At 40.3% G+C, this 15,967-nt stretch overlaps 1 protein-coding gene across 1 annotated transcript in view; it reads left to right on the forward strand.

Moving 5' to 3' along the window:
- The first annotated feature begins 3,852 nt into the window (after nt 1-3,852).
- Ranbp3l (RAN binding protein 3 like) overlaps nt 3,853-15,967 on the forward strand; it is a 52,437-nt gene continuing 40,322 nt past the window's right edge. Inside the window, exon 1 of the mRNA XM_031360324.1 lies at nt 3,853-4,237. Coding sequence (XP_031216184.1) covers nt 4,147-4,237 — 91 coding nt within the window. The 5' untranslated portion in view covers nt 3,853-4,146. The remainder of the gene's footprint in view (nt 4,238-15,967) is intronic.

Here is a 15,967-nt window from a genome sequence, read left to right on the forward strand (position 1 = left end):
ATCCCGTGGCTCTCAGGTACCTGAGGCTGAGGAGATTCAGCTCACTAACCTTGGGTTCTGCTGACCTCCAGAGGGAGCCCTGCAGCAGTCAGACCTAGTGTTCATCAGCCAAAGAATAGACATTACTCTGAACTGCCACTGCCTTGACCATAGAGTGAGATGAGGCTGCTGATACTCAAGACCGAAATGTGGCTGTTCAATCGACTGAAATTTCTGAGTAGTGAGTACCTTTTGTTAGTAGGCAGTGCCACGGAAGCCTTCTGTGTCCCTGGATAATAGGTATCCAAGGAAACCAGAGTTTAGTAAAGTTAGGTTTTCACAGAGGATAACAGTTGGGAATTCAGTCAGCTGGATTACTTAGGAAACTCTATGAGAGTAAAAACTTAGAGTAACTTGCAATAATGTTACTCTAGCTAGACATGTTCCTCTTTTATGGCTGATTTATTATACGTTATTTACCACTGTAAGATCCTGAAACCCAGGATCTTGTTATCATCTTATCATGATCTATAATATCTCTCTGGTCAATATATTAAGGATGAATGATCTAGGGATAGGAATTACTACTGGCTTACATAAAGGAACATTGGGTTCTGTTATTTGAAATTAACAGGAAGCCTAAAGTCTCAACAGAAATTCATTATACTTGAACTATAATGGCCTTTTAAACATTCCACAGTTTTGAGATAATGTCAAGACTAGACCAAGTTCTCCAGTTTTCATCCTGTCCTTTGAGGATGAAATGATAAATGCCATGCTATTGGTTTTAGTCTGTGTAACATATTTTACCAAAGACTGTAAGAGCCAGAGGTGGTGAACTGAGACTAGGAAAGAGTGTCTTCTGGACATAACAGGTGCACATATGAATGCACAGCGGAAAGCCTCAAGCCAGACTACACTGATAGGGGAAGATGGGCATGAAGAGTCACTCACTCCTAGCAAATGAACTCTTGACTGCTGATGGCTGCCGGGAGAGGGAGAATCGATGTTTACCAAGAGTGTTGTATCATTCGGTGGAACATGCTGCATTGGAAAGCTACATCCAACAATATATATGGTAGTACAAATATGATTTAATGGGGTAAAAGTGGGGAGAGCAAGTTGGGTGGGTAGGGAAGGAGTGGATCTGAAAGAAGGTGGCGGAGGGGATGGATATGGTCAAAACTCATATGAAATTCTCAAAACTAAACTAAAACTAAAAATAGTAATTTATCCATAGAATTGTTATTGCAAATGTATTTGAGAAAAGGCGAGCTGTGAATTAAGCAAGTAACTTGCTTGAGGACTAGTGTCAAGTGTAATGCATTTCTGCTTTGTAAATAGGGTTCAACTGAGAAGAGAGAATTCTCCAGTGAACACAATACCATTAGATTGTTCAACTGAGTTGTCAGTTCTAGTCATGAGACACCAACGTTCCAAGTATCTCTCCTAAGAGTAGCAGCTGACAGGCCTCTCACCTGTAACAACATATCTTTCCACTCTACTCTTTGGAGAGCACAAAGAGGCAGGTTTCCAGAAAGGAAGGAAAGGATAGGGTAGAGAAAGAAGAACCCGAATAAGAAAGCCTGTGGGGGTCTGGAGACTGCTCAGCAGGTGAATTGCTTGCTGTACAAACATTTTATCTTGCGTTTGGATCCCCACCTGGTCCTGCCCAAGCACCTATAATGTCAGTCCTGGAGGCCAGAGGTAGATGGAGCTCTGTGGCTTGCTGGCCAGTTAGTCTGCCTAATGCAGTGAGCTTAAAGTTTAGTGAGAGACTCTTTCTCAACATATGGGGTGGGCATTGATGAGAGAAGATACTTGAAATCAAACTCTGGCCTCCACACATGCATGTATGGACACGTGTATCCACATACCAGACACACACACACACACACACACACACATGCACATACATGTACATGCATGCATGTATGGGCATGTGTACTCACATACTGGACACACACAATCAATGCTATTCTTTGAAGTGAGGGGGGTCACAGAAAAGGAAAGTGACTTTTATGAGATTACAATTTATTTTAATCAAATTGTAAGTAACAAGGACAATGGTCATTCATTCACCTATTTCCTGAACTGAGCAACTTCACCATTCCAATGTCTTGCTTTTCTTTATAAACAAAAAGTACAGTAAAGCATAGCTGTTACGATGTAACTTGGTGGATGTTTCTAAAAAGTGAGGAAAAGAGGTGCCTGTGAAGGAAATGTCCATTCTGCACCTTTGGTATGCTTTATTCTGTCCTGTCACAAATAAGACTCAGCCAGGCTGGAGTCACGCCACTGGAACCTAGAACACTTGATCCTAAAAGAGCAGTTACAAGTGTCACTCAAAGCTCAGGGGGAGTAACTCAGGGGCATCCCTAGTGCAGCCACTGCTCAGGATTGCACAGTGTAACCCAAAGAAGAACCATAAGTGTCCTCAAGCATCAGCCCTATTCTCTAACATTGTAGCACTTGGGAAAGACCTACAGAAAAGCTGGAGTCTATCAAAGAAGGCAAAACCAGCTCTGTGTAAGAAGGCTTTGCTCCTTTGTCTGGGACAGAGAATTAAGAAGTACATTTGTATGGGTGTGCATGTGTGTGTGTTCATGCACACACATTTGGGTGTGCATACATGTGTGATTGTGTGCGTTGTCTCAGGTGTGAGTGTATGCATGGGTTTGCAGACACAAACATATGGGTGTAAGTGTGTATAGATCCCACACTTAACTTTACATCTCAGGTTGTGCCCAGGAATCTACTTCATCAAGTCTACATCTTTATTACAGTTTTATCAAATAAAACCCAAAATACAAAAATGTCATTTTAATTAGTCACAGGAATTACAAAGGTGAAGTGATATATGCACTTCATGTGTTTTCAGAAATGAAAATATGCTTGGGAAATTGTGAATTGCCTTAGGATGAAAGAAGAAAACAACAAGAAACACAATGCCCCTGTCCCCAGATATCGGGAGGAAACAACCTTATTAGGGTGTTTAATACCAGTTTCCAAATAGAGATCCTCAGCCTGCAGACAGCCTAGCCTTCTGAACTCTGCCCATTATATTGCCAATCTACAAGGAGTCTCACTGCAAGGCGGGACCTACGATGTTCATTATGACTTTACTGAATCTAAGGAGTCTGGGGTTTGGTTTCCAACAGTAACGGATGGGCAAGCACACGCAAACTCACAAGCTACCTTGTCTTACAGCCCAGAAGCATCAGTGGAGATTGTGCTGGGAAGCAAGGTAACGTTTCCGGTAGTGTTTTGGTTGTTTATTTTTCTTGCAGAACTCTAAATAGTTGCTTCGGCCCCATCATGGTCCTCTCTTGGAGCCTCTTGGAGCTGTTTACAGAATCCGAGAGTTCCAGCAGTACATTTCCATGAGCTCATGACCAGATCCAGCTGTACCTTTTCCATTTCGCATGTGCCTGAAAATATCTGTGCCACTCAAGCCCGGCTTTGGGCTTGTGCTTTCAGGACAACGCAGCAGAAGTAAGGTGGTTAATTGCCATGCTGTCAGGACATCTTTTCCATCCCTGCTTTGATCACTCTGTTAAAACAATCAGAATGCTATTTCTTGCCTGCCTCTCTATGCTAATCAGTTAGTTCAGTCCCCTCCCCTTCCAGCCTCCCTTAAGAACTGTACACATCCAGCTGTCACAGGGGCGAGCTCCAACCAGGCAGATTTAAACCTAGATTTAATCCTGCAGCACTTTCGCCCTTAGTTTGTGTGTTTCTCTAGCAGTCTTCTCAATACTAGAGGGACTAGACTTTACATCGGAAAAGGAATTAAAAACAGTTAAAGTTGAATGAGAGAGCTAGTTTCACCGAGAGACTCTTTTTTTTTTTTTTTTTTTTTTGGTACATTCTGAAAGGAGAAAGTTTCAGGGCGCTTTGAAATAAACTAAGAATCACGTCGTGTTTCCAGCCAAATAAGTTGGCATCTTTGTAGGCAGGAGGTGCAACACTGGTAAATATTTACTGCAGAATTCTTGACCAGGAAAAACTCTGGCATGTTCTTTAAGGAGTAAATGTTTTACATGCAAGGCAAGATCTGTGCGTGCCTCTGTGTTCTTTCCAAGTGACTTCTGAAGACAGTTTTTGATATCTGGCTAAGACAAACTGCTATAGTGGCCCGAGAGCCACAGCCAGATCGTTGGTACCATGTCTACAACACAAAGGAAAGACGACAGCCACCTGTTCACCAATTCGTGCACGTGTCAGCTGAAGGTGCAGGAGGACCAGCAACAGCAAGGTGGGTCTAGAGAGCAAAGTTCTGTGCTCTGTGACTTTCTGAACCATTTGTATGCCTGGGAAAGGGTGGGCTGGTGAAGTGCCTGGAAAACTCTGGGAGGAAGAATAATAGGGTGGACAGTGGGTTCACGTGGCCTTGCTGTTGATTTAAAGGATTATCAATGGTTGAAAGACTTTGGAGAATACATATTCCTTGGAAACATATACCCAAACTTCTAACCATCATCAGTTGTGTAGAGTGTGCTAGAGTGTGTATAACTGAAAACATCCTTTGGGGCAAGGCTGATTCAGCTACTGAAGAAATTTAGCCAAGAGCTGCTTTGTTAGCCTGGCACTATCCTCATATCATACTACTGGTAGGGGCTTTGTTTAAATCTAGCTTTGTGAGGACTTCTGACTCATTCATTTGTGGAAAATATGTATTTTGAGACTCATTTTAATAATTCAAAGAGATCTGGAACAGTCGCTGTGGCATTTTACTTGATGGACATCAAAACACCACACTTCACCAGGCTTTCCACGAATAACCTTTGAAAGCATTTCAGATTGACTAACCAGCCAGATGATAATTGTACGAATAGGCCAACTACTACTCTACTCCTTTGTTAAAGACAACTGAAGACACTAGTGGGAAAGGCTGTGAACTGATAGCATCAGCACCCTCCACCCCCCAATCTTTGAGGCTAAGAACTTTCCAAACATATCTTACTTCTTGCAGCCTGTCATGCATCTAGGATATATGTGCAGGAGCTCCTCATTTATTTCTCTATAGACTCACCTTTGGATTTCACCCTCCTGGTGGGTAGCTGCTAATGAACTGAAACCTCCCACATTCGGGGTAGCATCAGTGTGCTAACACTTGGTCAATGCCTCAAGCTGCCTCCCTGCAAGAATCCTGAGCTGAGCTGAGTGACCTCATGCCACACATGGCTTAGCGGAGCAGCGACAGGAGATGGTTCCTGTGAAATGAGTACAGTATAAACTTTTCATAGCATGCAGTACCTCCTGGGTTAAAAGAGGGAGTTTTGAGCCAATAGCCTTAGACACGACACTGTCCATGTGGCTCATGTGTTACTAGAAAACCTTCCTTTTGTCTGTGTGTTTCTTTGCTGCTCTCTTTCACTTAAAATGTGCAAGGCCTCAGCTTCTGTCATTCAGATGTAATATTTATAATAGAAAGTTTGGTGAGAGGAGCCTAGAGGAGTGGGTTAAAAAAAAGTCATGTGACTTCCTAAAGACACCTGCTGTGAATATTTTAATAGGCAGCCTAGTCTCTTCTTCAATGTACATGCTTGGGCTGGTAGGTATTTTGCTTGCTTTTGAAAACAAAAAGGCTAGACTTATTTGGCATGCAGTACTCTGTAAACTGCCTGTTCAGTGCCAACACATGATGGACAAATTCTTACATCAGTATATCTCTCCAACATTATTTTTAGTGGGTAATATCAGACACTTTCATTAAAATTAACCCAGCTAAGCATAGTTAATAGTTATAACTGTGCACAGATGATTCATTTCATGGGGTGAATTCTTAGAGAATGCAGTTTTTAAACTTTACTTTTTTCTGGCCAAGTGGTTTTTCCACTCCCCAGGACTGAATGAAAGGGTATGATCCTGCTAAGACTGGGCATTAGTTTTAAAATTTGTTTCCAATTTTATAAGTAGAAAATAATATCCCTCTGTTGTTTTAATTTAAGGATGGCTGTCTGAATGGTTTCTCATTTACTGGCCATATCCAGAGAAGCCTGGAAATATCATTATGATGACATACTTCCCAAAATACCAAGAAGGCAGGCAGCTTGCTCCTCCTTTCCCAGCCCGAAGCTCTTTACTCAGAATGTTTTGAAAGCAACCACATTCTTCTGTGGCCAATTCTGAAAATATATGCCCACCAAAACCACCATCCCTGAAGTTGTGAGGCATGCTAATGAAATCCAGACTAGTCATTGAGTGCCGCAAGAAGTGTCATCTAGAGGTCTGACAAGTGCCCTGTGAAATGACAGCACAGTTCCTAGAACCATGTTTACATCGATTGCAGTCTTGGGCTTTAAAGGTGCTCATTCAGTGTGGTAGCAATGGTTTTTCCCAACGCTGTATTTGTGCCTTGCTATTTTCCAAAGTTCAGCAAAGGTCCAAGGAGGCAAAGCCATTTGTTGCCTTCCACAGTGAAGCCACCGTGGATTTGTGCACCAGCTTCATTTGCCAGCACCCATAAGCACTCCCTCTCACCAGGACTAGTTCTCTATTTTGTACATTTGTTGTTTGTATTAGTTAAGAACATATATAAACTCATAAGAACATGAGTCCTCTGGCCCCACTTCAGCCAGACTGATCTTCTAGTGCTCATCTGCCATGTGGATTTTGATTTATTAACATGTAACTCTGCTGAAGTATGGCTAGGTTTAGTATACATGTCTATTTCTAGCCCTCCACACAGTGTGCTTGTTGTGGTAAACTTTTAACCCAATTCACCCAATCAGTGAATTCACAACTCAGTTAATTGGTATACAATTTTCTCACCTAGATTGGGCAGATCTACCACTACACTACTCTATTCCCATCTATTAGATCCCATATGACTTGAGATTTCTCCAAGCCACATGCTTCAGCCCCATCTTCCTTCCACCTTGTCCTCTTCCGTTGTCCTCTTCTCCAGTCTCCTCCTCTCCTCCTCTCCCAAACTTTTCAGCTCCACCTTCCCTCCTGCTGCCCTAACTGAAAAGTTAAGGTGGAGAGAAGGTTCACAAGGCACCCCCACTCCTCCTCTAGTCTGCAGCGCTTTCCTGGAGAGGACAATTAGCATCAAAATTCAAGACCAGGGCTATCCACAACACGTGCTCATGTTTTCTGTTTTATCTCTGGTATTTGAGTCTTCCTATCTAGTCACACATGAAAATATACCTTTTTGTTTGACTGCATAGATAAAAAGTTATTTACTCTTTGACTATCTGGGCAACAACAGTGTATAAAGTCTTGTGTCACATGCTTGGTAGATAAACCAGTTAAGCCAATTATGCTAAGGTTCCTGTCCACCCTGAGCAGACTCTCAATGGCAGACACTACATTTTTCCAGACCAGAAATTTAGCACCTTTCTCTTTCTCCTTCCTCTTACCTTAAGCTTCTTCTTTGTTATTTTTCATCCATTTATCTGTAATATGGACAACACTGGTAAATTAACGTTTACATAGGTGAGGTTCATTATGCATGACATATATTAAACCAGCACCCATCCTTGTGTTTTCTAGTGCTTTAAAATTTACAAATGGCTTCATGTATGTTCTCATCTATTGCATGCAACAAATATATAGAGTAGTGCAGTAGTCATGGTGAGAGACAGGGCAAATATGGATGTTGGCAAGTCCACATATGAGCTTGAGGCTAAGATGAGACTGATGATGATGATGATGATGATGTTCCAGTTGGTGCCTGCTCCTTTTTGTTCAGTAGAGGGAACTCTTTTGTTTTATTCAAGCCTTAAGATGACTGGGGTAAGCCTATATACATTGTGGACAACTATGTGCTATGTCATACATTTTAAAGTCACTCAAAGCACTTGTAGACATGTTGACTAACTATATTGGTACCGTGGCCCAGCCAAATTGGCACATAAAGTTATCTTCTAAATCCCAGTGTAAATACTTCATTTTAAAGATGCAAAGGAAGACCCTCCAAGCTTAAATGACCTTCCTAAGATTACATCATAATTAAGGGCTATTTTGAATGTTAGTTTTCTCCTGTATAACTCTTTTCCAGAGTGTATATCTTAGTGTTGCAGTATTTGATCTTTTTTCATAGGTTCATATCAAAGAAACTTCCGCAAGCATTCAAAATACCTTGGAATGCTTCTTGGTTTTCTTTGTGTGTTTTGATACAATACTGACATCAGTTCTTTGAGTACCCTGCCATTCAATCCAATTCTGACACTACCAAGAGGCAGCAAAGACTCCACACATTGATCACATAATCTCACAAGGCAGCCCCATTTCAGACACCCATCACTAGTTCCAGGAGTCTGCAAACTAATCACACCTCTGCAAGATCAGCCACAAATTCTAACTGTCCCAGTCCTCTCCCAAACTTGATAACTGACCGGGATGGGTCCCAGAATTCTGTGTTACTCGACTTACGACCACGGTTTCATTACAGAAGATGCGGATTGTTAGCCAGGTCAGAGGTGCAAACTAAAGGTCTGGGAGGGATATGAGCAGAGAAGCTGGTCTCCATGGAGGCAGCAGGAGGATAATGAACAGAGAAGCTGGTCTCCATGGAGGCAGTGTGTGCTCTTCCCCACATACTTATAGATCCATCTGCCAGCAGATTCCACTAGTCTGTGTCTGCAGTTTTTATATTAGTTGCATTGTGTAGGCATGATTGATGATGTCACTGATATCATCCTCCTCTATATCTCTTCAGTGGGCAGGAGCTGAACAGTTCTGTCTCCAATAATAGGCTTAGTCTTCCTGATGTGGCCAGCTCTACCCTTAAAAATATCTTAGGTGTCTAATTGCCGTTTCATTGGCATAACAAAGACACATCTACCACTCTGGAAATACAAAGTTTGCGAAGCTTTGTGATAGAAATAGGGACAAAGAACACGTATGTATTATATTTGGTAATTTTCTGTCTGTGCTTTATTCCCAACATACATTATTCAAGGTAGTTTCCTAAAAGTCAAGAGTTGAAAGACATCCTCAGATGCCTGTTTGTTTTTTAATGAGAAACGAAAAGGGTTGGATCCCTCTGGGAGGGTGGTATGGAGGAACTGGGAGATGTTAGGGGAGAGGAAAACATGGTCACAATATAGTGTTTGAAAAAGTCTATTTTCAATAAAAAAAATATATATAAAAATACAGACCAATAGCCTCAGCCTTTAATTCATAATCAATGCATGTTAATGATATCTACTGCCATGTAGATGAATGCCAGAGCCTGAGAATGCAAACATGATTTTCTCCAAGGTCGATTTCATATGTGCATTTTCTGAGGAATTAAATATTAAGAACTAAGCTAATATTCTTCAATCCTTTGGACAGACTTAAATACACATTACATTTGGATTATTATGAGTATACTATTTTCTTCAAATCTTTCCTATAGGTATGTATGAATGCACTTCATTTATTACCTACGAAACTTATGACATAATACTGCACAAAGAGGGACTGCAATAGGTACTGCACAGTTATAAATGTGTAATTCCTTTAGATGGGGTTATCGTGAGACAATGTGATGGCTCTCCAAATAGATTTGTACCTCCCTTTGTGGTCTTGAAACACTGATGCTGTACACACAGTGTGACAACATATGAGTGACACATAGTCAGAATGGACTCAGACCAAAGGTGGAAGGTCCACACTAATTTCTGGTTTTCTGCAACCAAAAGGGAGCCTTGCAGAGGCTCAAGTGACTTTTGTTCTAGCTGTGAAGTATTACTTGTATTTATCTTCACACATTAATAGAGATAGATACGGAGTACTTTTAAAGGGTTGGGAAAATGAGAAACTTTATGCCTGAAAAACCATTTGACTCTGTGTTCAAGCCTGTACCTTGTATAGGAATGCTTGCCTTAATAAACATTCCCCAGTGGATGGAGTGAATGATGGCTTAATGATACAGTTTCAGTTTGTAAAGTAAAAAGAGTTCTGGTGGTGGGATGAACAGTGATATCAATATCATTACTTCTTCTGAACTGAATGCTTGCCAAAAGCATAAACTTTTTGTATCAATATCATTAATTCCTCTGAACCTAATGCTTGCCACAACGATAAACTTATCAGTATCAATATCATTAATTCTTCTGAACTGAATACTTACCACAAGGATAAACTTTGTAGCAACTATGTTTTACCACATTTTAAAAAGGCCACAATTGCTCAAGGCCACATTTATTACATATTTAAATGCATATTTAAGGAAACCAAAGAAACAAATGTTGCTTGTTTTTCTAGTCTTCAGAATAAAGCTTTAAGGAAGCCATTGATTCATCCTTGGCTCTCAGAAGCTACTTCCTGGAAAAGAATGAAGTTAATAAACCTCTCAACAATAATTGGTAAAATAAAAATAAAAATATTTAGAATAGAAGTGAGCTTTCTTAACCTGATGATAGCAGAACATTTATAAGATAAGCAACATTAATGTCACTGGATAGTAGAAGACAAGAGACTTGCCTTCTGAAGGACTGAGGGTACTCACTGCTACCACATCTAGTCAACGTGATGTTGAAGATTCTAGCCAGTGTACTAAGTTTCCTTGGAAGAAATAAAAGGTTTACATATAGAAAGAATTTAAGTTCTTTTACTAAAAGATGATAAAAAAAACGCCAAAGAGAATCAGGAATAACGAGTCAACACACAAACTAAACTTTAATATGTATATTAAAATGTGTTTAAAATATTATAATATATGTACAAATTAAGCCGACAAAATATGTATAAAGTTTGTGCACTTAAACACTGGCAAGAGGAACAATAGCACAGTGAAGAATAAAAGAAAACATCTATCCTTGGGGACTTGAGACAGCTAGATGGTAAGAGTGCTTGCTGTGAAAGTGTGACTACTGAGTTCAAACCTCAGCACCAAAGTAAAAAGCAGGGTGTGGTGTGTAGGTGTGTATATACATATATATGTGTGTGTATATATGTATATGTGTGTGTACATATATATATACACACATACATATATAAAGGTATGTATATAGGTGCATATAAAGTTGTATGTATAGGTGTCTATATGGCGATATATAGGTATATATGTATATATGTGTGCATATATACATATATATGAGTATATACAGATATATATAGCTAAATATATGAAGGTACATATAGGCACATATAGGGGTATATATATATATATATAGGGGTATATATATGTATGCATACACACACATATATGTGTGCATATATATACATGTATATATATTATATATATAATATATATGTAATATATTATACATATATATATATATGCACACATATATATGCATAGCACTGTGGTGAGCAAAGAAAGGAGCATCCCTGGGCTTTGGCTACCAGCCTGGTTCAGAAAGAGACCCTGAGTCAAGGGAGTAAGCACTCACTCGTGCTCTCTCTCTCTCTCTCTCTCTCTCTCTCTCTCTCTCTCTCTCTCATGTGTGTGTGTGTGTGTGTGTGTGTGTGTGTGTACGCAGCATTCATGTGCCGTGGCTCACATGTGAAAATTCAAAGGCCAACTGGAGGGTGTCACCACTCTCCTTCCACCATGTGGTTGGAATTGAACTCAAGCTTAGCAGCAAGCCTGGTTTTATATGCTGGGCCATCTCACCACCCCAGGATCACAGGATCACAGGACCGCAGGATCTCAGGAGCATGGTCATACCAGGATCTCAGGGTCCCAGAGGCAGGTTGACTCCCAGAAACTCTGGCACACCTAGGATCTCAGGATCATAGGATCCTGGAATCACAGGATCACAGAGACTCCAGGATAAACCATCATACTGGAAAAGCAATATTCAGGTCTAAAATCACTTCTCATGATGATGACAGAGGACATTAAGAAGGACATAAATAACTCCCTTAAAGAAATACAGGAGAACACAGGTAAACAGCTAGAAGTCCTTAAAGAGGAAACACAAAAATCCCTTAAAGAATTATAGAAAAACACAATCAAACAGGCGAAGGAAATGAACAAAACCATGCAAGGTCTAAAAATGGAAATAGAAACTATAAAGAAATCACAGAGGAAGACAACCCTGGAAATAGAAAACCTAGGAAAGAGGTCAGGAGTCATAGATGCAAGCATCATCAACAGAATACAAGAGATAGAAGAGAGAATCTCAGGGACAGAAGATACCATAGAAAACATTGACACAACAGTCAAAGAAAATGTAAAATGCAAAAAGCTCCTAACCCAAAACATCCAGGGAATCCAGGACGCAATGAGAAGAAACCTGAGGATAATCAGTATAGAAGAGAGTGAAGATTCCCAACTTAAAGGGCCAATAAATATCTTCAACAAAATTATAGAATAAAACTTCCCTAACCTAAAGACAGAGATGGCCATGAACATACAAGCCTACAGAACTCCAAATAAATGGGACCAGAAAAGAAATTCCTCCCGTCACATAATAATCAAAACACCAAATGCACTAAGCAAAAAGAATTTTAAAAGCAGTAAGAGAAAAGGGTCAAGTAACATATAAAGGCAGACCTATCAAAATTACACCAGACTTCTCACTAGAAACTATGAAATCCAGAAGATCCTGGGCAGATGTCATACAGACCCTAAGAGAACATAAATGCCAGCCCAGACTACTATACCCAGCAAAACTCTCAATTACCATAGATGGAGAAACCAAGATATTCCATGACAAAATCAAACTTACACAATATCTTTCCATAAATCCAGCCCTACAAAGGATAATAATAGATGGAAAACATCAACACAAGGAAGGAAACTACACCCTAGAAAAAGCAAGAAAGTAATCTTTCAACAAACCCTAAAGAAGATAACCACACAAGCATAATTCCACCTCTAACAATAAAAATAACAGGATGTAACAATCACTTTTCCTTAATATCTCTTAACATCATTGGACTCAATTCCCTAATAAAAAGACATAGACTAACAGACTAGATACATAAACAGGACCCAGCATTTTGCCGCATACATAAAACCCACCTCAGTGACAAAGACAGACACTACCTCAGAGTAAAAGGTTGGAAAACAATTTTCCAAGCAAATGGTCCCAAGAAACAAGCTGGAATAGCCATTCTAATATCGAATAAAATTGACTTGTCAACCAAGAGTTATCAAAAAGGATAAGGAAGAATACTTCAACTGGTCAAAGGAAAAATCTGCCAAGACGAACTCTCAATTCTGAACATCTATGCTCCAAATGCAAGGGCACCCACATTCATAAAAGAAACTTTTCTAAAGCTCAAAGCACACCTCGCACCCCACAGAATAATAGTGGGAGACTTCAACACCCTACTCTTAGCAATGAACCAACAGATTGAGAAAAGGTCAGATAGAGGGCTAATATCTAATATATACAAAGAACTCAAGAAGTTAGACTCCAGAGAATCAAATAACCCTATTAAAAATGGGGCACATAGCTAAACAAATAATTTTCAATTGAGGAATACCGAATTGCTGAGAAACACCTAAAGTAGTGTTCAATATTCTTAGTCACCAGGGAAATGCAAATCAAAACAACCCTGAGATTTCACCTCACACCAGTCAGAGTAGCTAAAAATCAAAGACTCAGGTGACAGCAGATGCTAGCAAGGATGTGGAGAAAGAGGAACACTCCTCCATTGCTGGTGGGATTGAAAGCTGGTACAACCACTCTGGAAATCATTTTGGTGGTTCCTCAAAAAATTGGACATAGTACTACCTGAGGACCAAGCTACACCACTCCTGGGCATATACCCAGAAGATGCTCTAACATGTAATAAGGACACATGCTCCATATGTTCATAGCAGCCTTATTTATAATAGCCAGAAGCTGGAAAAAAACCAGATGTCCCTCAACAGTGGAATGAATACAGAAAATGTGGTATATTTACACAATGGAGTACTACTCAGCTATTAAAAACAATGAATTTATGAAATTCTTAGGGAAATGGATGGAACAGAAAATATCATCCTGAGTGAGGTAACTCAATCACAAAAGAACATACATGGTATGCACTCATTGATAAGTGGTATTAGATCAATAGCTTCAAATACTCAAAATACAATTCACAGACCACATGAAGCTCAACAAGGAAGACCAAAGTGTGGGTACTTCAGTCCTTCTTAGAAGGAAAACAAAATACTCACAGGAGCAAATATGCAGATAAAGTGTGGAGCAGAGACTGAAGAAAAGACCATCCAGAGACTGTCCCACCTGGGGATTCATCCAATATACAGTTACCAAACCCAGACACTATTGTGGCTGCCAAGAAGTACATGCTGAATGGAGCTTGATATGGCTGTCTCCTGAGAGGCCCTGCCAGAGTCTTACAATACAGAGGCGGGTGCTCACAGCCAACCTTTGGAATGAGCACGGCATCCCCAATAGAGGAGTTAAGGAAAGGACTAAAGGAGTTGAAGGAGTTTGCAACCCCATAGAAAGAACAATATTAACCAACCAGATTCCCCAGAGCTCCCAGGGACTAAGCCATCAACAAAGGAGTACAAATGGCTCCAGCTGCATATATAGCAGATGATGGCCTTGTCAGGCATCAATGGGAGAAGAGGTCCTCGGTCTTATGAAGACTCAGTGTATGCCCCCAGTGTAGGGGAATCGAGGGCGGGGAGGTGGGAGTGGGTGGGTGGGTGGAGGAACACCTGCATAGAAGCAGGAGGGAGGATAGGATAGGGAGCTTCCAAGAGGGGGAGAACTGGGAAAGGGGATAACATTTGAAATGTAAATAAAGAAAATATCCAATTTAAAAAAAGGCCCAACATTGTTCTTTCTTAAAGCAATATAAAATAAAGCCACCATAGGGTATTACTATGTATCAGTGAATATGTAGTTTGAATTTGGGGTCACCTCAGGTCCATGAGTTAAAGCCTATTAAGCTAGTGTGGTACTAATGGGAGGCACTGAAGCCCACTGGGAGGACTAATGGTTGTGGATCACATGCCCTGAAGGAGACAGTGAGTCTTCTGCCTTTTTTCTCTTCTTTTTAAAGTTTTTGACCATGGAGTGAGTGAGTGAGTTTGCTATCCTATGTTCTCCCACACTGATGTGCCAACACAGGCCCAGTATGACAGGTGAACTGACCATGCATTTAAACTTCTCAGACTGAGCCAGAATACATATTTGCTCTTTCTAAGTGTGTCATTGTAGATATTTTGTCACATGGAAATTATCATGGAAAGATAACTAATGTAACCACTGTGGTTAAAATTTAAATTACTGATGATATGACATTCGAAAGAAGATGTGGAGAATTCTCCTGCGTTGCTGTGAAGTGGTTTAATCAGTTTGGAAACTGGGTCAGCAGTTTGTTTAAACAGTTAACCCTATGAACCATCACTTCCACTGAGAAGCATGAAATGAGCAAATGCACATAGCAGATTATATTCATAAATGGCTACATAGATAAACACATTATGTCTCTTCATAGACTGAGATACTATTCCCTAGAAAGAAATGAGTCACTGAAATACACAACCGTGAAGGTAAGTTTCAGGAAATGCTGAAATAAATGCTTATTTTGACTCAAAATAAGCCAGCCCCCAAAATATATGATGTATTATTCTAGCTTCATGAAATTCTAAAGCAAAACTAGCTTATAATGACAGAAATTGCAACAGTTGTTCCCAAGGTAAGAAAGTATTCAAACAGGTCATGAGGGACCTCCATGGGCAGTGGACATATCTTACATCAGGACAGAGGCTTGATTACACGAGGACACAGATTCATCAAATCTTACCCACATGTCTTATTGTATGTGATTTTCCTGTTGCAGGAAATATTTTAAAAAGGAATTTAAGCATGTTCTCCCGCTTGTGCCTCCAACTCTCCACCCAGCTCACTACCACATCAACCCCATGTTTCAAACCCCCCACGGCCTTTGTGGTGCACATCTGGCAAACTCTGCTGTCTGTGCCTTTCTCTCTTAAACCCAGATGAGCTGTGTGAAGGAAAACACAATACAAACTTAGTTCAGAAACAATGGTAACTCAATCTCTGGGCACAACAACTAAAACCTAATCTTGTAAGCCTTATTAAAATCCGATTCCTCAGGTGGTAGA

The sequence above is a fragment of the Mastomys coucha genome, unplaced genomic scaffold (genome assembly GCF_008632895.1).
Source record: "Mastomys coucha isolate ucsf_1 unplaced genomic scaffold, UCSF_Mcou_1 pScaffold8, whole genome shotgun sequence".
Classification (NCBI taxonomy): Eukaryota; Metazoa; Chordata; class Mammalia; order Rodentia; family Muridae; genus Mastomys; species Mastomys coucha.